At 42.8% G+C, this 24,836-nt stretch overlaps 1 protein-coding gene across 3 annotated transcripts in view; it reads right to left on the bottom strand.

Annotated features, from left to right (window-relative positions):
• The window catches only part of LOC137299888 (collagen alpha-1(XVIII) chain-like), a 75,512-nt gene that overhangs the window by 43,047 nt on the left and 7,629 nt on the right, over positions 1–24,836 (bottom strand). For 2 of the 3 annotated variants that reach the window (XM_067968864.1, XM_067968865.1), the window contains exons 2-8: positions 18,645–19,189; positions 13,393–13,506; positions 12,133–12,189; positions 7,183–7,294; positions 2,744–2,817; positions 1,746–1,799; positions 489–686 (exon numbers count right to left, since the gene is read on the bottom strand). In XM_067968864.1, the coding sequence (XP_067824965.1) occupies positions 489–686; positions 1,746–1,799; positions 2,744–2,817; positions 7,183–7,294; positions 12,133–12,189; positions 13,393–13,506; positions 18,645–19,189 (1,154 nt within the window). The remainder of the gene's footprint in view (positions 1–488; positions 687–1,745; positions 1,800–2,743; positions 2,818–7,182; positions 7,295–12,132; positions 12,190–13,392; positions 13,507–18,644; positions 19,190–24,836) is intronic. The other variant, XM_067968866.1, reaches the window with a different exon arrangement.

Here is a 24,836-nt window from a genome sequence, read left to right as displayed (position 1 = left end):
AACATAAATTGCCCACAACTGGTCATTTATTGGCACTACATTGGCTTTCAACTTAGAGAGGCCATAACATGGATATGCTGATAGGATTAAATGAAATAGGGAGGGAGGAGGCTCGTGTGGAGCATAAATACTGGGATAGACCAGTTTCTGTGCTGTACATTCTATGTAATTCTATGCAATGTAACATTGGCTGGTGTAGCTAAGTGAAATGTGGCACTAGTGCAGATAGAGAGGGGGTACCCTTGTGAAGTTGGGATTGGAGAGTTGGGTTAGAAGATAGGTAGGTGTACTTTGTATCTGGTTCGTGCTGTACCTAATTGGCCTGTGCTCAGTGACGTACTTGGTGTAAAAGTTAGGAAGGTTTCCGATTCCCCAGCACACAACAAAATCACAATCTAAAAAATTACAGTGTAAACTAAATGAAAGATATAGATACAATTGTCACAAACTCATGTCTCCACATTAATGGAAATATAAAAGGAACTCACTGTCGTTCCAAACCAGCCTGTTTCTTTTTTAGACCCTGGTGATCCTGGTAGTCCTGATGGACCAGGTGGGCCTGATGGACCAGGTGGTCCTGATGGACCAGGTGGGCCTGGTGGCCCTGAAGGACCAGGTGGACCATTTTGTCCTGGAAGACCACTTTCTCCAAGCAGACCAGGTAGGCCTCGACGTCCAGCATCTCCCTGCCAAAAATAAATTAAGTAAGTGAAGAAACCAGTTCACTTTGATAATATTCGGTAGTAAATGTAACCCCGCTATTCAAGAACGGAGGGTGAGAGAAAACAGGGACCTGCAGGCCAGTTAGCCTGACATCAGTCATCGGGAAAATGCAGGAATCCATTATTAAGGAAGTGGTAATGGGGCACTTAGAAAATCATAATATGATTAGGCACGGTTTTATGAAAGGGAAATCGTGTTTGACAAATTTATTAGAGTTTTTTGAGGATGTAACTAGCAGGGTAGATAAAGGGAACCAGTGGATGTAGTATATTTGGATTTTCAAAAGTCATTCGATAAGATGCCACATAAAAGGTTGTTACACAAGATAAGGGCTCATGGGGTGGGGGTAACATATTAGCTTGGATAGAGGATTGGTTAACGGACAGAAAACAGAGAGTAGGAATAAATGGGTCATTCTCAGGTTGGCAGGCTGTAACTAGTGGGGTACCACAAGGATCGGTGCTTGGGCCTCAGCTATTTACAATTTATATTAATGACTTGGATGAAGGGACTGAGTGTAATATATCCAAGCTTGCTGATGATACAAAGTTAGGTGGGAAAGTAAGCAGTGAGGAGGACACAAAGAGTCTGCAAAGAGTTACAGACAGGTTAAGTGAATGGGCAAGAAGGTGGCAGACCAATTAGTCCCACTCCCCTGCTCTTTCTCCATAGCCTTGCAATTTTATCCCCTTCAAGTATTAAACCAAACCATAAGCTCGGATTATCAAACACTTGCATTGGCTATCACCAGTTCAATAGAAATCCACAAAAGTCCATAATCAATTAATATAGAATTTGAGAATTCAAATGGCAATATTAAAGTACTTCTGAAATAAACAAAACTTGATCAACCAGAGCCTTCTGTTAACCACAACTTTAAAATGATTGACCCTTAAACACAGTGAGAAGATCATGTCATAGGTCCTGAGTACAAGATACTGACGGTTTCCATTAACTGATTTTCCAGTTCTGATTGATGAAAACTCTGTCATAAATCCTGAGTCCTGCAATAAATTCCATACCTTCGGCCCCGGAGGTCCAGGGTTCACAGGACAGACACACGGACCAATTGCATCCTGGAAGACAATACAATTGATTGGTATTTGATTGGAATTTGTCCTTTTACTTGTGTTTCATAAAAATAAATACCATCAGAACTCAATGGCAGTGCATATCAATCCAATAACTCTATCAGCTATCTATAGTGACACCAATATTAATCACCTTCAGGATTGTGATGGTTAAATGGACATTATCTTCATGAAATAATGTTTCATGTAGCTCTCCTGAGCTCAGTAGGCAAACGTACCGTCCACCATACACAGCAGAAAGGTGTTGAATTGGCAAATCTCAGCCAGGCAGCAGTGGTGATACTGGAATAGGACTTAATGCCCTCGGCTAGGGAGGGGGGAAAAAAAGGGGGATATTCAGTGTCACCTTCAAGACGATGCTTCTTTAGAGGTGGTTGTGTAACAGTGACCCTCTGGCTCATGCACCTGAATGTGGTGAGTTTGAGCAGAGTAGCTATCTGTAGAGTTTGATTCACTTTCCTCTGTTGGTGAGATCCAAGTTCTCACTGAGGCAGCCTGCCAAAATAAAATGAGTCATCCCAACTCAAAGAAAGCGAAAACACTCCCTTCCTAACAGCACTATGGGAGAACCTTCACCACACAGACTGCAGCGGTTCAAGAAGGCGGCTCACCACCACCTTCTCAAGGGCAATTAGGGATGGGCAATAAATGCCGGCCTTGCCAGTGATGCCCACGTCCCATGAATGAATTTAAAAAAACTTCCAAATCACCATCTTGGACCATTGCTCCTACCAGTTGGACACTGAACAACATTGTCCACAGTCCCTGCTGGAGCAGGATTAATGGTGGAAAGTGGCCTATGAATGAAGGAAAATGAGAGAATTTTGGGGGGAGAAATAACTCGTTAGCCAACAATAGATTAACCTGGATGATCCGAGGGCTTCTTTGTCACTGTAGAACATTCTATACAATTCTCTACTTTATATCACCTTGTCTCCTGTTGGCACGGGCAACGTTTCTTTTTTCTGTGACCCAGGTTTGATCTTGATGCCTTTGTCCACATCTATTGTCAAAGAGATTGTTTTAGTATCATTTTTGTTTATGATCATTAATCAATAATTTCATCGTCAAGTCCACTTTATATCTAATTCCATGTTTATCCCACCCTCATTTTTTTCTAAAGAATTACATTTTTTTTTATTATTCATTCTCGGGATGTGGGTGTTACTGGCAAGGCCGGCATTTATTGCCCGTCCCTAGTTGCCCTGAGAAGATGGCGGTGGGCCCTCTTCTTGAACCATTACAGCCTGTGTGGTGAAGGTGCTTCCCACAAGGCTGTTAGGCAGGGACTATAGCAGTTTGAGACAACTGAGTGGCTTGCTAGGTCATTTCAGAGGGCAGTTAAGAGTCAACCATGTTGATGTGGTACTGAAGTCATATATAGGCCAGACCAGGTAAGGAGGGTAGGTTTTCCTTCCCTAAAGGACATTAGTTGGGGTTTATGACAATCCAACAGCTTCATGCTCATTTTTATGGATACCAGCTTTTTATTTCCACATTTTTAGAACTGAATTCAAATCCTCAAACTGCCATGGTGGGATTTGAACTCACATTTTCTGGATTATTAGTCCAGGCCTCTGGAATAATAGTCCAGTAAAATAACCACAACAATATCAACCTGTTATAAGCAGAGATTCAAATAAAATTCTGAATTTGATCCTACAATGAGCACCTAACCTTTTAACTTGGTCCACAGTTTCTATTTTATGGTCCAATTAGGGCCAGAGACCATTAATTTGGCCCCTGTATACAATAACATAAGGACATGTTCACTGGAAGTTCCCGTGCTGTGTCGCTACTCACTCCGATAATATAAATGGTAACTGATATGAGAAAAAAGCTTCTTTGATTAATTGTTTTATAAGGAGAAGCTCCTACTGCTAGTAGGTTACAGTATCCACCACAACAAAAGAAATAACTTGCATTTATATAGCATGTTATCACATCCTCCAGACATTCAATAATTTGCTTGACATCCAATAATTTACTTTTGAAGTGCAGTCACTGTTGCTAAGTAGGTGAATATGGCAGCTATTATGTGTACAGGAAATTAGCACAAATATTAATGAGATAAATGACCAATTATTCCAATTTTGGCAATGCTGGTTGAGGTAAGAATGTTAGGCAGGACACCAGGTGAACTCACAGTTGTGTATACTTCTTGTGTGTAGGAGTTTTCTGTTGTGTAGGCTTGCTGTGTACAGGAATTGCCTGTTGTGTATACTTCCCGTGTACAATTGCCTGTTGCATATGTTTCTGATGAGAATGAAGTACTTTGTACCTGCCGCCTGTACTTTCTGCTCCAAGATCTTTCATCTACCAATTTGCATCACAACAGAGGTGTGTCAGCGCCTACGACCCAGGTGAGTGCACCAGTGTGTAAGTGATAGCAGAAAACTCCTCTTTACAAACTTACTGATGTGGAGATGCCGGTGATGGACTGGGGTGGACAAATGTAAGGAATCTTACAACACCAGGTTATAGTCCAACAGTTTTATTTGAAAATCACAAGCTTTCGGAGGCTTTCTCCTTCGTCAGGTGAAATGTGGGATTCCTTGAAGGTTACCGCATTTATAGTCAGAGAACAATGCCTGCCTGTTGTCAAGGCAATCAAAGTGTTCAGACAGAGAGATGTTACAGACAGGACCACCGAATATACAAACGGCCAGAACAAAAGACAGAGAGAGAAAGGGAGAAACATCCGAAAGGAAGAGAAAGAGACAGAATGACCCGTTGGATTAAAAACACGGCAACCTCTGCAAGACATGCCAGATCATCGACACGGATACCACCATTACACGAGAGGACACCACCCACCAGGTACATGGTTCATACTCCTGTGACTCAGCCAACGTTGTCTACTTCATACGTTGCAGGAAAGGATGGCCCGGAGCATGGTACATTGGCGAGACCATGCAGACGCTGCAACAACGGATGAACAGACACCGCACAACAATCGCCAGACAGGAGGGTTCCCTCCCAGTCGGGGAACACTTCAGCAGTCAAGGACATTCAACCACCGATCTTCGGGTAAGCGTTCTCCAAGGCGGCCTTCGAGACACACGACAACGCAAAATCGTCGAGCAGAAATTGATAGCCAAGTTCCGCACCCATGAGGACGGCCACAACCGGGATCTTGGGTTCATGTGACACTACACGTTACCCCACCAGCGAAAAAAAGTTATCTGTTTTTAATCCAACGGGTCATTCTGTCTCTTTCTCTTCCTTTCGGATGTTTCTCCCTCTCTCTCTCTGTCTTTTGTTCTGGCCGTTTGTATATTCGGTGGTCCTGTATGTAACATCTCTCTGTCTGAACACTTTGATTGCCTTGACAACGGGCAGGCATTGTTCTCTGACTATAAATGCGGTAACCTTCAAGGAATCCCACATTTCACCTGACAAAGGAGAAAGCCTCCGAAAGCTTGTGATTTTCAAATAAAACTGTTGGACTATAACCTGGTGTTGTAAGATTTTTTACATTTGTCAAACTTACTGGAGCACAGGCTAGTTACACTGGGGTCTATTTCCTGCTGAGTGGGTGCAAGGTTTTATCACCAACAGAGATGAATTGAGCCCTCCATCCAAATTATTTTCTGGTGCGTGATTTTTTTTTTTTATTCGTTCATGGGATGTGGGCGTCACTGGTGAGGCCGGCATTTATTGCCCATCCCTAATTGCCCTTGAGAAGGTGGTGGTGAGCCGCCTTCTTGAACCGCTGCAGTCCATGTGGTGAAGGTTCTCCCACAGTGCCAATAGGAAGGGAGTTCCAGGATTTTGACCCAGCAACGATGAAGGAACGGCGATATATTTCCAAGTCGGGATGATGTGTGACTTGGAGGGGAATGTGCAGGTGGTGTTGTACCCATGTACCTGCTGCTCTTGTCCTTCTAGGTGGTAGAGGTCGCGGGTTTGGGAGGTGCTGTCGAAGAAGCCTTGGCGAATTGCGATGTGAGTTATTTATTAAATATTTAAATTCACAGAGGCCATGTTGACAGTAAAGGCCTGAGAGGTAAATACAGGCCTCATGCTTTTTGTTAGAAAAAACAAATGTTCTTCACCCTGAGGCAAATATCCAGCTGGAGTCCTGCCCTGCTCGGGACAAAACTCCGGCTAGTTCAAAGGAGCAGGATGTTTCCAATAAAATAGGTTGGCCTGTTTAACCCTGCTCAACCCTGCTCCCTGCGCAAGAGATTGGGATTGGAGGCGATTAATGGTGATCTGCCCCTGATATACATGAAATGCTCACAGGAGTATTAAGCTGTGTGAATCCCAGCAGAATATGTCATACTGGTGGAGGCTCCCCATCAGCTGCCACTAATGGGCACCAAGCTCGCCATCAGATAAGTGAGTGGGCAAGAAGGTGACAGAGAGAGTATAATGTGGGGAAATGTGAAGTTATTCACTGTGGTAGGAAAGATAGAAAAATGGAATATTTTTTAAATGGTGAGAAGCTATTAAATGTTGGTGTTCAGAGGGATTTGGGTGTCCTTGTACAAGAAACACAGAATGTTATCATGCCGTTACAGCAAGCAATTAGGAAGGCAAATGGTATGTTGGCCTTTACTGCAATGGGATTGAAGTACAAGGGTAAGGAGTCTTGCTGTAATTGAACAGGGCTTTGGTGAGACCACACCTGGAGTACTGTGTACAGTTTTGGTCTCCTTACCTAAGGAAGGATATACTTGCCTTAAAGGCAATGCAACGAAGGTTCACTAGATTGATTCCTGGGCTGAGAGGGTTGTCCTATGAGGAGAGCTTGAGTAGAATGAGCCTATATTCTCTGGAGTTTAGAAGAATGAGAGGCGATCTCATTGAAACATACAAGATTCTAAGAGGGCTTGACAGGGTAGATTCTGAAAGGATGTTTCCCTGGCTGTAGAGTCTAGAACTAGGGGACATGATCTCAGGATAAGGGGTCGGACATTTAGGACTGCGATGAGGAGGAATTTCTTCACTCGGAGGGCCATGGATATTTGGAATTCTCTATCCCAGAGGGCTGTGGATGCTCAGTCGTTGAGGATATTCAAGACTGAGATCGATAGATTTCGGACTCTAAGGGAATCAAGGGATATGGGGATCGAGCAGGAAAGTGGAGTTGAGGTGGAAGATCAGCCATGATTTTATTGAATGGTAGAGCAGTCTCGAGGGGCTGTATGGCCTACTTCTGCTCCTATTTCTTATATGTTTCTTATCACCTTGAAGATAGGCTCCTCCGAATTAAAACACCACACTCTCCTCTGGTGTAATACATTTGTTCCCTCCTGCTACTACTACTGTTGTTTGAGGCTATGACCTTTATTGCACATCAGAGGTCTTTTGTGTGGGTGCCACCAGTGGTTCTGAAATATTGTAAGGATTCTGTGATCACCTGTCTTTACATCTATAGGATCCACCTTTGTGGGCAGCTTTGTGATCACCTCCTCCCCAGAGCCTGGCACGGTTTTCTGATCGGAAGTCGGTTCTGATTGATGGAAGTGTGTCTATAAAAGAAAGTAAAACGATAAGTTACGTGATGCAGCAAACAACTGAGGCAAAATAGCTTTGCCTATAATTAGACATTTTCCCCCCAAAGTTCCTCCCCTCTGATCCTGACGGCATTGACTTTTGCTGCAGAGTCAGGGGTACCTCATCCAAATGGTCACTCTTCATATGTGAACCTACATAGTGAGTGCCAACAGGCTTTTCTACTTTGGGAGGCATCACAACTAATGTCCTCACTCCTTCCACAGGCACTTTCCAGCAAGGGTCACTGAATAGTGTCCAGTGAGGAATAATTCCTCTGGTTGCTACGTGTAGTGACATCGTAAACAAATGCGAGATTTCCTCTGGTCAGTATTTGTAGCAAATTCATCAAGCATTCACCTTTGTTTACGTTGTCACTTCACATAGCAAAACAGCAAATCCTCCCCACAGGAGCGGCAGTGCTGGCTGATTTTTCTGCTCCCTAGTCCAGGTGCTGAGACTGATGATAGAGTTATGCTGCCCTTGGCTACATTAATCTTCCCTCAACTAATACCACCAAAAACAGATTAAGCAATCATTCAACTCATTATTCTTTGAGATCTGACTGTACACAAAACAGCTGCTGTATTTCGCTTCCACAACAGCATTCATTGCACTTCATTAATTCATTGAATGTGATGTGGTTTCAGATGTTTCCGAGAGATATATGAATGCACATCTGTCTACCACTCACCAGTCCTAGTCCCCTGGGCCATGTGTGTGACTTAACTGAGCAACAATTGCAATACAAATTGCAAAAGCCATTCACCCATCAAGCTTGTTCCTTCCACTGACCACTTCCAATTTGCCTTATCGTGGACCCTACGCCACTCATTTAATCGCCTGAAGAAATTTCACATCCACAGAGTGAAACGATAAACATCGACTCATGTATTTTTGCTTCACCTAGCATCATCGGTATTTCAGAGGAGGCAATTCAGTCCATCACCCCTGCACCAGCTTTACTCAAAGACATTTATTAAATTTGTCAGCCACGACGTGCCTTTTACAAATCCTGTCTTTCATCAACCCATGTCTTTCTAAGTGAGTATTAACTTCATCCCATATTATGGCCTCTAGAAACTTACCCTAAACAATATTAGATTGACTGTTCTACAGTGACCCAGTTTATCCTCTTCTCCCTTTTCGAACTGAGATGTTACAATGGCAACCCTGTAATCCTCTTTATATTGCTAGTGAAATCTCCTTTAGCACGCAGAGGGTTAATAGTTCCAGTCAAAAGTAGCAAACCATGACAGAAAATCCACTGAGTAATAAAACAATAAATAATTCTGGTGATGGGGTGTGAATCCTACCCTCTTGAGGGTAAATTGTCTGAATTTCTGTCTGGACTATTTTATGACAACTGAACCTGGGAACCTTAATAAAAAAACTTTTGATTGTAATAAGAGATGTCATGAATTTACAAATGGGAGATTTAGTCTTGTCAGTGTAACAAGTAATCAATTAAACCTTGTGGTTGGGAATAAATGTGCAGGTGGGGCAGGGCAGCTATGTTGCCCTTGGCTACGGTAATTTACCAATCAACTTTATTGTCCACATTAATAACCTAGAGCAAACAGGTTGAATTACAAAGGTTGGAATGTAATCAGCCTCACAGCTACAGATACCTTATCAATGTTTGATTCAAAAGAGCAGAATAATCCCAGGTATTTAAAAAAACAAAACATTCGACGCCCTCAGATTCCTGAAGATATACTGCGCTCAATGACTTGGTGGATAAATGCACTCTCTACGGGACTGAGTCATACACACCAGGAAGGTCTCAGGCTCGAAGGCTTACCAATGCTGAATTGACCAATCTCCGCTGGGGTGGCAGTGGGGTTGCTATAATTGGCCTTGGTGCCCATAGGTTGGAAGTGGAAAAATTGGCCAGTGTTCCTTGCTCCTGATTGCTGTACAATGATGTTGTGTTTGAATGACAGGTGAGAGTAGGATTAGGCCCAGCTAAGATCCCCCCACCCCGGTCAAATAGCCCACTGACACTTGCTGTTGGTGCCCATACATGAGGAAAAGCCATTTGGATGACATTGGAGGATCATGGGATCGCATCAGCATGAGTAACCACCTTCAATAGAGCAATGGAGGGGTTGGAAGACGGGAACTGTAGGAGAACAAAATAAATAGTATCTAGACATTAACTCAATATTTCTGTAATAACCTTGTTCTGAGCCCAAAATTACAATTAAAGTCAACTAGAGATTTAAATATTTCACACAGATACAAATTATGCAAAATATGAGGCACTATGGAAATCTAAAACTCAGTAATATCACATCAGAAGCCACCTGCTCCACTCTGGCCTGAGGTGAGGTTCCCTTTGGCCGCTGTGTTAGTGCACGGTGGGAAGATTTCCTCTGATCACTATTTCAAGCAAACTTGTAAAAGCATTAAAAAAAACAGGTATGCTATTCCCTAAAAACAGTGATCAGAAGGAATTCTTCATGCTGCATTTACAGTGTAGCTAACACACAGCAACCAGAGGAATTCTTCCCGGCTTATGACAATAAATCACATTGGATCCCACACCTTGGGACTACGTGCAGAATATGCTCTGATTTTCTGAACCTTGTAACAGAGCTCAGTTTTATGACAGGTTATAAAGAAAGCAATGTAGAGTTGCATATCTGTGTGAGGGTGGTCTGCTCAGCCTGAAAGCTATTAGCACCCAGGTGTGAAAACAGTTAATAAAACCATAGCCTATACCTCTCCTTTATATTACCATAGCTCTCATATTTAAATGATTTCTCTCTCTCTCTACCTATATATATATTCTCCAAGTAATCCTTATAATCCTCACTCTTTTATGTTACTGAATCAGGTGCTTGATCAATAGTGTCATCACATAATGAGGTTTTGTGAACAGCAATTTTTGCTTCTAGCCTTTAATGATTTTTTTTAGTTTACAAGATCACAAGATAAATACACATTTGACCCACCTCAGGTCATCCATCCTGAAGAGTCTGTGGTCTTCCTATTATAGCATCCAATTGTTTCATAAATGATTTAGCCTTTTTGCCTCCACTGGTCTACCCAGAAGTCCATTCCACATGTTGATCACTCTTTCGCTAAATTAAGAACTTCCTGAATTAGTCCTCGATGTGCCTTTTACTAGTTTGAATCTATGTCCATTTGTCCCATTTCACAGTCTAATCTGAAGTAATTCTGGTTTTACCTTTCTATACGGTTTATGATTATATACCTCCATAAGGTATCCACCGTCATGTCCTTTCAAGGCTAAAAAAAAATCCACATTTCTCCAGTTTTTCCTTTGTCACCAAGGATCGAGCTTGTGTCTTTTCTCTGCACTCCTTCCAGTGCTTGAATGTCTCCATTGTGTCTAAGTGACCTGAACTGGACACAGTCGTCAGTTCTGACCAGAGAGCTGCACAGTTCGAGCATGACTTCTTCTGATTTGGATTCTACTCTTTTGACTATATAGTTCGACATTCTATTTCCTTTGTTGATTGTTGCTCCACAGTGCTTGGACGTCTTAAGTGCTGAGTCTACGAAAATGCCTAACTCTCAACTTCATCCGTTGCTATTTTGACACCATTCATGCTGCACTTAGAGCACCCATTATTTCTTCCTATGTGCAATACTTTATACATATCCATATTAAGCATCATCTGCCATTTTCTCCCCCACTTATGTATTTTGTCCAATTTATTTTGTAATTCCTTAGCTACCTCCTCACAATGAACTCCCCTCTCATAGTCTGAAATCATCTACATACTTTACTATTCTGCATTGAGTTTCTGAATTCAAGTCTTCAAAGTAAATTCTAAGTACCAGCGGTCCCAACACCAATCCACCCAGCACTCCACACAATATACTCCTGTCAATGCTTTCTATCCTTGAATCAATTTCATGCCCATTCCCAACATTTACCTCAATCCCTATCACTTTGATCTTAACTAGTAGCCTTTTTTGCTGAGCTTTGTCAAATGCCTTTTGAAAGTATACCATGTTGCTAGGCTTTCCATTGTTCACTTGGGATGTCAGTTCCTCAGTGATGTCAAGGAGGTTGGTTAGCTGGGATCTTCCTTTTCTAAATCCATATGTTTGCTGCTATTTACTAGGTTATTACTAGGTAATCCTAAACTTTACATCTGATAATCGACTCCGTTATTTTACCCAGTATTGAAGTCTGATTTGTTACCCTTTTTAAAAATGGGCCAGTTTCCAATCTACTGGACTTCCCCATAGTACATAATCTAGGCTGACAGTTCAGTGCCGTACTGAGGGAGTGCTGCATTTTCAGAGTGCTGTCTTTTGGATATTAAACTGAGATCTAGAAAAAAACCATAGCTGCAGAATTTAAAACATCAGGAATCCTTTCAGGACTATAGCAATAAGAATGCAGTCAACTCCCTCGTAATGACCATCAATGCCTTACAAATCTCCTTCCTTGTCTCCCTGTCGCCAGGATAAATACCATCTATTCTTCAGGACTTATTTGTTCTGAGCCCACTTTAACTCGTCTGGAGGTCGGTATGCCTCATTTCTTTTGGGCTACCAGCCTCCAGTTCCACACCAGGTCCTGATTGAACTGGCATTTGCCTCGTCAGGCACAACCAGGTATGTCCCTGCCATTTTCCAGTACGTTCAACCAGACTCCTGCTGGAGGAAATTTGGGGCCATATTATATTATTCAAGCTGTGTTTACATTAAAATTACAGAAACTTTCATTCAGATCCAATCAATCAACATCAAAAATTAAAATCAACCTAATGAGGTTGAAAAACTCCCCTCTGTAAAAATGTGTCAGCTCCATTACGTATTCTCCACTTACCGGTTGTAATGTAGTGACCTGAACGTCAAGGTCCGTGATATCTGACACACCAGAAAACTGTGGTGGGAAAAGACGCCAATTAGTCAAATCCTGAACAATGAAGCTTTGTTGATTTTTGTGATGAGAGCACCTCGTTCTAGATGAGCAAGGAAAATGATAGGAGGAAGAATCCAATACAGCCGAAAGTAAGCTGCTTTAAAGTTAGTCTATAGTGAGGTCTGTGTGACTGTAGGCTACCTAATGTAATGCATCATTCCTTACCTGAGAGTTGGAAAGTCTCCACACCAGTGGTCTTGAGCTGAATGCTATGTGGATGGCATGAGGTGGCTCTTCCTCTGATTTTTCCTGTTGTCAGAGAAATTTGTCTCGGTAACCCCTCCCCAGGTGGCATAGCTGAGATCAGGAACTGAGCTCTTAGAGACTCACGGGTATGCCAATGTCCCGTGGAACTGGGCTAGCAGCCATATCTAACATTTTATTTGTAGTGAGTTTATACTTCTGTGGCGACTGTTTCAAAGCTCAGTTATTGACAGGCAGACGGCAATACAGGGTTCACTGGTTACAAATAAAAATAAAACCATGTGATGTCCTTCAATACATTCTACAATTATGAAATACTTGTTTTTTGTTTGAGTAGTGAGTTAATGTTTCATAGTGCTCGTTAGGGTAGAGAATGGGACAGCCAATGTCAGCAACAAGCACTTTGAGGTTAGGTATAGCCCACGCCAGGTGCACAGTTATAGGTCCTTCTGCTCTACTGGGATTAATGTGAGCCTTAACCCCAACCCCAGAGGGAGTTACTAGTACAACTGCACCGGAGAGAATCATCTTTTTCCTACACCATTCTGCTGTTATTACCACTGTCAGTTCTGTGCCAACTATTGTCAAAGAAGAGGCTTCCACCCTACCATTCTGGAATGAAACCAAGATCCAGAGCTGGAGGGACAGTGTTTACAGATCAGCAAGATCAAAAGATAAGTTCAGATGAAGAATTCCCTCCAGCCCTCGTGATCCCACCCTTCAGGAACATGAACCCAGCTATCTTTCAATTTTAGTATCTAACTGTTTCATTGGTGAGTCCAGTAGCTAGACTAAGCCGCCCTTCCCGGCAACCCGTTCCAGCTGTTAATCAACCTCTGTTTAAAAACAATACTTTCACATCCCTGAACCTGTGCCCTCTTGACCTGCCACGTGGATATATCTGAAAGTATTGTTCGAGCCCTCTGCAACACCCAGTGCCAATAACTCTGCAACTCGTACCTCTAGGTCATCTTCATCATCACCTCCATTAACCACGCTATCATCACACTTCATGTATTCCTGCTTCTCTGCATCGTCAGGGTCTGGTGTGATGGACAAATGCTGAATGGCTCCCTGAAAAAGAACAAAACATGACGTTAGGGGCAGGTCAGACGAGCAGGGATGAAGCATGCAGATATCTTGTGTTTGGACTCAGAGGTTCTGGCATTCGGGTCCCTTGAATCTTAATTCAGAGTCTGAATTTTAATATTGTATTGGTGAAGGAAACAGCTGTCCTCCAGCAAGCGATGGACATTTAATCGTGGAATGGACTGTCAAGGGGGGCAGTAGGGGTCGAGTCCATCAGCAAATTCAAGAGAAAGCTGGATAAGTAACTGGCGAAAAATTTGAAAGTGGGGTATGAGAGGCATGGTGGGATAGACACTAGGACTGGCCAGATGGATTGCAGTGGTCTCTTCCAGTCCTGTACATTCAAATCAAAACATGACAATGAAGGAGTTATAAGATGACAAAAACAGGTGGATTTGCCTTTCAGAAATTTGTTGTTCAACCACAATGACTGTTCTTAAGAAGGATAATTTTATTTATGTTTTATATTAGTACTCTCTATTATTTGCCAAATGTTTTGTGCTTCAGATCTTTGCTGTGACACTGTTGAAATAGTTCTATAGAAAAAAGACAAAATTGTATCATTGAGGCTGAGCTTATTTTCTAAATTTGCATCGAGTTAGGCAGCAAATGGATACTGTCATTTTTAAGGAAAAGGGTTTAAAAAATGTGAGACATTTGTTGTATGTTTGGACCAACCTTGAATGTCCCAGCAGTGTATCATTACCCTGCTCCACATCACCACAAGAAGATACAAGGTGTCCTAAATATTTCCTAGAATTTAATTTTCTATTTCCTGAAAGTCTAAACATAGAGATATAAAGTCTTTTGTTTTTGTCTCCTTGACTAAGTTGTAGTTTCCAAAAGTCAAACCTTTTGTTTTGATTTCACGCTGTCTGCAAAGTGATAGAACAAAAAGTTCAGAAGGAATTGTAACACAGTAATAGCGACAGCTGCTATTGTTACTATTGTCGTCCTACTGACAAACTGAATTGTGTTATCAATCTTCAAAATTTATTGTAAAACCCAACACAATGAGCAAGGTAACCGATAGTACAATTGCTTCACAATTGCTTAATGTCAGTGTCATTAAGAAAGAAAGACTTGCATTTCTATAGCGCCTTCCACAACCTCAGGACATCCCAAAGTGCTTTACAGCCAATTAAGTACTTTTGAAATGTACTCACTGTTGTAATGTAGGAAACACGGCAGGCAATTTGCACACAGCGAGGCCCCACAAACTACAAGGTGACAATGACCAAATAATCTGTTTTAGTGATATTGGATGAGGGATAAAGATTGTCCAGGACACCAGGGAGAACTGCCCCGCTCTTCTTCATGGGATCTTTTGCATCCACCTGAGGGTGGATAACATCTTATCTGAAAGATGGCACCTCCGACAGTGCAGCACTCCCTCAGTACTGCACTGGAATGTCAGCCTAGATTTTGTGCTCAAGTCTCTGGAGTGGGACTTGAACGCACAACCTGCTGGCTCAGCGGCGAGAGTGCTATCTACTGAGACACGACTGACATTAGTTAGAATCTCAGTGTTGCCTGATAGTCCAATCTACCACAAACTCCGTTCCCTAGCCACCAACTCCATCCCTCTCCCTGGCCATTGTCTGAGGCTGAACCAGACCAGACCTGACCCTAAGATAAGCTTCCGACCACATATCCGTTCCGTCACCAAGACTGCCTACTTCCACCTCCGTAACGTCGCCCGTCTCCATCCTTACCTCAGCTCATCTGCTGCTGAAACCTCATGCCTTTGTTACCACTAGACTTGACTATTCCAATGCTCTCATCTTCCACTCTCCATAAACTTGAGCTCATCCAAAACTTTGCTGCCCCTATCCTAACTCCATCACCCCTGTTCTAACTGACCTAAATTGGCTCCCTGTCCAGCAACGCCTCAATTTTATAACTCTTATCCTTGTTTTCAAATCCCTCCATGGCCTCACCCTTCCCTTTCTTCATAACTTCCTCCAGCTCTACAACCCACCGAGATCTCTGCGCTCCTCCAATTCTTACCTCTTGCGCATCCCCGATTTTAATCACATCACCATTGTTGGCTTAGCCTTCAGCTGCCTGGGCCCTAAGCTCTGCAATTCCCTCCCTAAACCTCTCCTCCTCGCTACCTCTCTCTCCTCCTTTAAGTCGCTCCTTAAAACCTACCTCTTTGACCAAGCATTTGGTCACCTGTCCTAATATCTCCTTATGTGACTCGGTGTCAAATTTTGTTTGAAAATCGCTCCTGTGAAGCGCCTTGTGACGTTTTACTACATTAAAGGCGCTATATAAATGCAAGTTGTTGTTGTTTTTGTTCCAGCGTTACCTGACACTCCAATTCCCCCAACTATACGTGCAGGGATTCTGAGTCCCAGCATTGTTGACATGCCAATCGCTTGGTCAAGCATGTAACAGACACCATTCTGACATTGCCTGACACCTTCAATTACTCAGTCACATTTACTAGGAATCTGGTTTCCAGCCCTATCTTACAATCCAACCCTCCAGTCATATGTGTGACGAGTTTTGTCAATTAGATGGGACACCATGTGAAACTAGGGTATTCATGGAGGAAACACCGATAGTCCACGTCATTGTGATACAATCGTACCTTGAGTTATACAGATACCGACAAAAAAATAGGGTCTCTGTAGGTTTAGCAAAAGAGGATTTAAATATTTAAAATTCCAAAATAAAACCGACACCATTTTGCAAAATTTCCATCATAAAGGTTTTAAATAGATTTTCTCAATGAAATAGTGCTGGTTCTACCACACATTTTGTGAAGCGCCCACAAAGCTTTGAAGAAGCAGTCTCACATTAGGTTGGCTTTGCACTGAGAAAACACCAGAAAAATCAGGAGCAGAAAATATAATGAAATAAAGTGCACACAGTCTGACAGAAACGTCACAGTAAACTCACAGAGTGTCATTTTAACTTTGGGCAACAGTGTAAAATGGGCGATAACGAATTGGCCGCCTGCTGTGCACTGCACAGCGGGCGGCCAATTCGTTATCGCCCATTGGATTTCTTTTTCCAATGAAGTCAATGGGGGCAGGCAAATAATGGCCAATTTCGCTCATTTTAAACTATCGTCCAAAGTTAAAATTCCCCCCATAGTTTCCGGACAATTCTGCAGTCAAATGCTCAAGTCCCTGAAAGCAATTTCGCCCTCAAGGACTTATGATTTAAAACCGTTCCCAGCTGACCAACAAACCTGCTTTATAAGTCTCTTTTCTTTTACTTTCTTTATGTAAGTGCTTGTTGCTCTTCAAAGTATACACTATGAAACAGGTAATCTTTTCACTCTGCAGCTAATGACGTCATCAAGCACTCCTATCTCGGTTATCTCTGGCATGAGTGAGGAAGATGCATTCTTGGTCCTGAGCTCCCCTTCCAGTGCTGTGACCACATAACCCACTGCTCCCACACTCTCAATCCTATTTAGGGTCCCTGAGCAAGATTTTTTGAATCAATGTCACAGAATTTGAGGGCAGTGGAATTATGTCTACTAGCAGCTGGATTGAGAGATTAAGAAGGTCAAATTAATTTAATCTAGGATCCTTAGTAGGCAATCTTTTGAACTACGGTATTCATCTATCTAACATAAGACCTTCATACAAGTTAAATTACATTGAAGAATTACCTTGCTGCTTGGATAACTCCCCTACACTTTGAAAACTATAAACTAGACCTGAAAAAAGGTGTAAGGATAAACCTGGCAACTACAGGCCAGTCAATTCAACCTCGGTGGTGGGGAAGCTTTTAGAAACGATAATCCAGTACAAAATTAATAGTCGCTTGGACGAGAGTGGATTAATAAAGAAAAGCCAGCACGGATTTGTTAAAGGCAAATCGTGTTTAACTAACCTGATTGAGTTTTTTGATGAGGTAACAGAGAGGGTTGGTGAGGGCAGTGGGATTGATGTGAATATGGACTTCCAAAAGGCGTTTGATAAAGTGCCACAAAATAGGCTTGTCAGCAAAATTGAAGCCCATGGAATAAAAGGGGCAGTGGCAGCATGGATACGAAATTGGCTAAGTGACAGGAAACAGAGAGTAGTGGTGAACGGTTGTTTTTCGCACTGGAGGAAGGTATACAGTGGTGTTCCTCAGGGGTCGGTACTAGGACCACTGATTTTTTTGATATATAGTAATGACTTGGACTTGGGTGTACTGGACAAATTTCAAAATTTGCAGATGATGCAAAACTTGGAAGGGTAGTAAACAGTGAGGAGGATAATAATAGACTTCAAGAGGACATAGACAGGCTGGTTGAATTGGTGGACACATAGTTGATGAAATTTAATGATAAGAAGTGCGAAGTGATACATGTTGGCAGGAAGAATGAGGTACAATTCTAAAGGGGGTATAGGAACAGAGAGACCTGGGGGTACATGTGCACAAATCTTTGAAGGTGGCAGGACAGGTTGAGAAAGCAGTTGAAAAAGCATACAGGATCCTGGGCTTTATAAGTAGAGGCATAGAGTACAAAAGCAAGGAAGTTAAACTGAACCTTTATAAAACACTGGTTTGGCCACAACTGGAGTATTATGTCCAATTCTGGGCATCGCACTTTAGGAAGGATGTGAAGGCCTTAGAGAGGGTGCAGAAAACATTTACTAGAATGGTTCCAGGGATGAGGGACTTCAGTTACGTGGATAGACTGGAGAAGCTGGGGTTGTTTTCCTTAGAGCAGAGAAGATTGAGAGGAGATTTGATAGAAGTGTTTAAAATCATGACTGGTTTAAATAAAGTAAATGAAGAGAAACTGTTCCCATTGGCAGAAGGGTCGAGAACCAGAGGACAAATATTTAAGGTGATTGGCAAAAGAACCAAAGGCAACGTGAGGAAAAACTTTTTTACGCAGCGAGTAGTTATGATCTGGAATGCGCTGCCTGAAAGGGTGGTGGATGCAGATTCAATCGTGGGTTTCAAAAAGGAATTGGATAAATATTTGAAGAGAAAAAGTTTGCACGGCTACGGAGAAAGAGTGGGGGAATGGGACTAACTGGATTGCTCTTACAAAGAGCCAGCACGGGCTCGATGGGTCAAATGGCCTCCTTCTGTGCAGTAACGATTCTATGATTCTATGAAAGACAAACCGGCTTTATCTACACATAAGGAGAACTCACAGTGTACTTGTCCCCTTCCGTCTTTTTAGCATTAGCGATGAATATTTTAGAATCTGGCTCAAATTTCAAAGGCTCAGATGTCCTTTTGAGTCTAAGTCGCTGGGGCCTTCCACACTGCTGGTACAGGGTCACCATGTTCCCGTCAACACTGAGACCAAACCTTGTCCATCGTTTGATCCTGGCTGGCACCACGAAGGATGTCACTTTTTCGGAAACTTCAGAGTGAGGTGGCGTGTAGTAAAACTCGATTGTCTGGATGCCATCCTTCACTGGGGACAGTTTAACCCCGAGGTAAATTACTTTCTCAGCAGAATCCATGACAGCAAAGATCACCCCACCCTTCTGATTGTTTTGCTTCAGTGTTGCTAGGACAGAAAAATCTTGGTAAAATGGTTCTGGAAAGAGAGTTCTAGTTGGGTACGCCGTGGGGATGAAACCGGAGTGAAAATTGAACCCAGTTCCTCCATCTAGTCCTTCAACCGTGGATACATAAGGAGAATCTTCTGAAACCAGACGGAGCAGATCAATGTCCTGCGGTCCAACTTCTGGAAAACAAACATGCCATTTAGTGAGGGCTTGTCGACCCAGGGAATAAAGCAGATTTTGTGCTTATTGCCCCAAGCCTTGCATCTCAGTACAGTAAAAGCAGAAGAAGAAGAGGTGAGGCAGACACGTGAATTAGCATCAAGCACTATGTTCTGGTTTTAAGCGAATGTGGACTAAACAGATCACCTCACAGTTACGTTTATTCTTACTACGGCTCCTTAGAGCAGCAACATTCAGTAACATTCTACGGTTCACTTCCTGTTTTATTCAGAAATGTCAACATTGAAAATGTCAAAGTGCTGAGATTTATATCCTTTTAACAATGAAGTCCAGGGGGCTCTAGTCAGAGGGGCTTGTTAGAGGCAGTGTCTCCACCGGTTGCAGAGGGACTGATAGCAAATACCATCACCTCTTATCTCCTGAGGATCCGACTGCACTGAGCTGCAAACCTGGAAGTTCTGTTCTTTCCAGACTAATGTTGGCAGCTTCAAATCAAGTCTTTCTGTTTAATTTTCCTTTCGAACATTCCCCTTCCCTCCCCCCTCTTAAATGTGACAAAATCAGCTTCAATTTTTTAAAATTTCACTATTGCCTGTACAGTGGCTATTTTATTTACTTATCCTTCCTTTTCTGATTATTTTTTGTATAGAAACTTCAGGCAACGGCAAACGCAAACTTCTTTCATCATTGGCTGAAGTTAGGAAAGTAAACTGTTTGACTTATTTTGTTCCCGTGGCAACAGAACCCCAATTTTGTGTTGAACTTGTGACCTGCCGCCAGGTTCATTAGCTCAATTTCTGACCAGCAACTGATGTGAGTGTAAATGGAGCAATGGACCTGATAATACCCCATCTTTCTCTAGATCTCATTTTAGAAGATCACATTATATACAAGACAGTTGCTACTTGTGTTAGATATCTGACTTGCTGTTCAGAAATAGATACTTCATGCTTCCTAGTGAGGCCAGGCGTTAGTCCGTTCCTCCACTAATTTTCAGAACAACTTCTGCAAAAGGGCTGCTGCCGAGAATGCAGGACACGGACCACGGGCACAATACTGTTGTACAAAAGTCTTGGTGTGGAAATTCCTTTAGGCCCGTTTTCGAGGCTGAAATTGGCACCGTGCATGGTGCCTGCAGCCCAACCGGGAGGCCTGAGACCAGCCTGTCATGCCTCCACCGGTAGCCTGCCCATTTTACAAAGGTGAAATGCCAGATTGCTTGCCTCATTGTCAATGGTCTGAAGGTAAGTCTCGGGAAGGTGTGGGGGAGGGTGGAGCGGCTATTGGGACTATTGGGGGGGGGCGGGGGGAGGGCGGAATCTTGAGTATTGTGGAGTCAGTGGAACACTCCTGCTCCTCCTGGCTCCACAGCAATATCTTTTGAAATTGTTTTAAAAACAATTACCTTTTGTTGGCACGCCCACTGAAGAAACATGAGAGAAGGGGGCCCAGCACTTGCTCCGCTCATCCCAAACCCATGTCTGCAAGAGGGCCTAAGACAGGCATTAGACCCCCTCGATTACACATGTAAGGGGCCTAATACCTGCTTTAGGCAGCCACCCGGGATGCATACAAAGCCGCCTTTACCAATATGGCAGCGCCCATAACGCAGGTGCAGATCGGGCACATGATGTTGCACCCCAAAATTGTTCCTTTTTGCCCCAGTTTTCCAGCTGGAAAATGAGGCACAATCTCTACCCCCTCATCTTCTTTATTCACTCAGCTGAGCACTGAAGTTGGGGTAAGAGTCCAGTTGACATCCAGCACTTTGAAAACCCAGCAGAGAAACGGGGCTAATGATTATGATTACCCTGATAGGCTGGCCATACATTTCTGGATTCCTTCCTCCAGGGAATTTTACTCTGCCTTGTTCTAGAATCAGGTTGAGCCTTTGATTCCGGATTAACGCTACGATTATAGTGGTGGTGCAAATCTAAATCGCTTTGTACCAATGGTATCGTTATCCTCAGATACGTAAACACATGTCATTTTTACCATAAGGAACTGGCAGATACTCAGACAAAGGCTCACTAATAAACTTTTAGCTTTCCCTTCAATATTACTTTTACTCTGGGATCAGTCTAATGCATCTGGTTTCTTCTTACGATAAAAGCAGTTGCTCTGCGTACACAACAGAAAACCAAACATCAAAGTCTGCGTTTATCTCCTTACACAAGGTCGTTGGCTAGGATTAGCCACAACACCTCCAGCGTACTTCAGAATATAGTCCTGTCTTTTGATATTCTGACTGAATATTTAAAAGAAACCTGACATTTTAATTTCTAAATGTCCTAATCCTGATAAACTTTGACAGCTTTCTGAAAAAACAATTATACTGTAAACATACAAAAAACGCACAACAAAAACCAGAACGAGCATGCACTTATCCAACAACTAAAGCGTTCCTAAAATTTGGAATGGTATGTTCTCTGTACAGAACAGTGTTGCCCATCCTGAGCCTCAATACAGTATATAGTTGTGTTCACTATGTGTAGATGGTATTGCTATCAAACAAAGAGCAATGGCATGTTGGAGCAAAATCCAATGCATCCTGTTGAAAACTGCATATAGAAAGATGGCAGGGGAAACCCCAGTATATTTGATGAAGGAAAAAGTGACCTGATAATTTACAAATAACAAAGTCAGGACTGACTTAAGAAGATTGCCCTTATGGGTAAGAATTGCTTTGGTCACTATGTGTGTCGACATCAAAAACAAGTTCCTTTTTTACACATTTCTGATGTTGCTACACATAGTGACCCAATGACGTCTTCCTTCTTTGACTGGAATTAACTAGCTGTTCCAGTGCATTCTGTTTAAGCAGCAAATTACGAGGATGATTTTCTTTAAGTAATTAATTTAAATGCTTTTCTGTCATTTTCTTTGAGATCAATACAAGCACCGTGCTATTCTTCATTATATTATGTGAACTGCCTCTCCTTTTTTTTTATTTGTTCATGGGATGTGGGCGTCGCTGGCAAGGCCAGTATTTATTGCCCATCCCTAATTGCCCTTGAGAAGGTGGTGGTGAGCCACGTTCTGCAGATACAACCGGCTGCCATCTTGAAAATCCTACTAAATGGCGATACAGCATTAAATTTATGGAGCCCTTTTGGCACCGCTTATTCCTACTTTAATGAGCGAGTCCTACAGCCCGTGCGAATATTTATTTCTGTGACTCTGCATGGAAAAAATTGGAACGTGCCATTGCTCATGGTACAGTAACATGTCAGGTTATAAACAGCACTGCACTGGTATAAAGTGCCAGCAATCAAAAAGCAAGAACTAGCTTCATCCGCAATCTTACCTTTGTATCTAAAAGGAATTCTCCTTCTTTCTGTTATAAAAATCCGATCATTTGCAAATTTTGAAAAAACAATCTAAGGCAAAGTTAGTTATTAACATTTTGCCAAGGGTCATGACCCCAATTAGGGTCACTCTCAGCAGTGATCCAACATGCCACTCCAAGCGGTGATGATATGTGGGTCTGCACTTCCTTACGTGGTGAACTCTTACTTTCACCTGTGCCATCATGAGCACTTGCTAAATGGAGGCCAGCCACTTCCCCACAAGAAAGCTGGGGTTGTGTGTGTGTTGGGGGGGGGGGGCGGAGAGACAACGGGAAGCTATAGGATTTATAGTACAATGAGTCCTATCATTTTAATAGACCACTTTCATTTGTTCTTTGATTGCTGGGATCGCATTCCCATGCTTTCTCTCACTGGACAGCAGAGAAGGACAGAAATAGTAACGCATTCTAGTTTTGACAACATCTCATGATTGGGCAGAACATGGATGGAGAGCCTGAGACACCCTGGAAGATGTTACTCATTTAAGGTAACAGTAATCTATCAAAATTTTTTGTCTATTATAGGACAGGTATACTAAACTGTGCTCCCATTTGAGGATCCTTCTGATAGTCAGAAATACTCATTGCACAGTGACCTTTGTACACCAGTTTATACTATAATTAAAAACAGAAATGCACTTGTCTCCCTGATAAAAGCATTTTGACATCAAGTAAAGAATTCCATTGCACTGCATTGACCCCCCACCTTTAACTCTTTTATTGAATGTGCCGTCCACCTCTCCTGAAGGTTACTGTATGGTTCCATGGCAGTCCTACCTTACCCAATGCACCATTCTTTATGTGTTAAGCACACCACATGGTACATTTACCCAGCAGGCTATTTGAAGTCCGCACTGACAGCATACACTCAGCCCACAGAGGTCGTTCGATAGTGTTGGGAATGGATGATTTTTTCCCCTCCTGAGTGTAGGGACGCTCCCGGCCTCCCAGCTGACGTAACAAAGGACAAACCAGGGGATTAAACTTGGGACCCTATCGGTTTTAGTACCAAACCACATGGTGCTTGGGTGACAATAAGCCAACATTATCTATGTTTTTAAATGCTTAGCACGAGTACAGACAACCCACTGTCAAATTGCACCTGCAGGCAGCAACATGTGTTATAAACCAATAAGTGGCAAGTAACATTCGCGCCAGACAAGTGCCAGGCAATAACCACCTCCCCTTGACATTCAATGGCATTACCATCGCCGAATTCCCCACCATCAACATCCTAGGGGTCACCATTGACCAGAAACTTAACTGGACCAGCCACATAAATACTGTGGCTACAAGAGCAGGTCAGAGGCTGGGTATTCTGTGGCGAGTGTCTCACCTCCTGACCCCCCAAAGCCTTTCCACCATCTACAAGGCACAAGTCAGGAGTGTGATGGAATACTCTCCACTTGCCTGGATGAGTGCAGCTCCAACAACACTCAAGAACCTCGACACCATCCAGGACAAAGCAGCCCACTTGATTGACACCCCATCCACCACCCTAAACATTCACTCCCTTCACCACCGTCGCATCGTGGCAGCAGTGTGTATCTACAGGAAGCACAAGGCTTCTTCGGCAGCACCTCCCAAACCCACGACCTCTACCACCTAGAAGGACAAGGGCAGCAGGCACGTGGGAACAACACCACCTGCACGTTCCCCTCCAAGTCACACACCATCCCGACTCGGAAATATATCGCCGTTCCTTCATCGTCGCTGGGTCAAAATCCTGGAACTCCCTTCCTAACAGCACTGTGGGAGAACCTTCACCACACGGACTGCAGCGGGTCAAGAAGGCAGCTCACCACCATCTTCTCAAGGGCAATTAGGGATGGGCAATAAATGCCGGCCTCGCCAGCGACACCCACATCCCATGAATGAATTTTAAAAAACTGAATCACTTTAATAGAAAATGTATCTGTTTAAGTGAATTTTGCTGTTCTTGCATTAAATGGGTTGCGGTATCAAATTTGCAAGTTGGCCTTTCCATTTGAAGGCTTCTAAAAGTCCTGATTCAAGCACAAATTTTTCAACAAACCCAGTCGAGTGTTTATCAGGGCACAGCAATGCCTATAAACTAAAAACAAAATGTGAATTCAAGGGGAAATTCCACGATAACAATAAGTTGGTTGACATTATAGTCTCTGAGTCACAATAATAAACCAAGTCCTGAAATTGCAAAGAGAAGGCAAAACTGATAACAGTTCCAGATAGTTTGCCTGGCTAAACAGATTAGGAAGGGAATGAAGACAAAAGAGAGACAGGAAACCAGACTCTATGTCCAAGATCACAGGATAAAT

The sequence above is a fragment of the Heptranchias perlo genome, chromosome 30 (assembly GCF_035084215.1).
Source record: "Heptranchias perlo isolate sHepPer1 chromosome 30, sHepPer1.hap1, whole genome shotgun sequence".
Classification (NCBI taxonomy): Eukaryota; Metazoa; Chordata; class Chondrichthyes; order Hexanchiformes; family Hexanchidae; genus Heptranchias; species Heptranchias perlo.
This window is presented reverse-complemented; position numbering and strand designations above follow the sequence as displayed.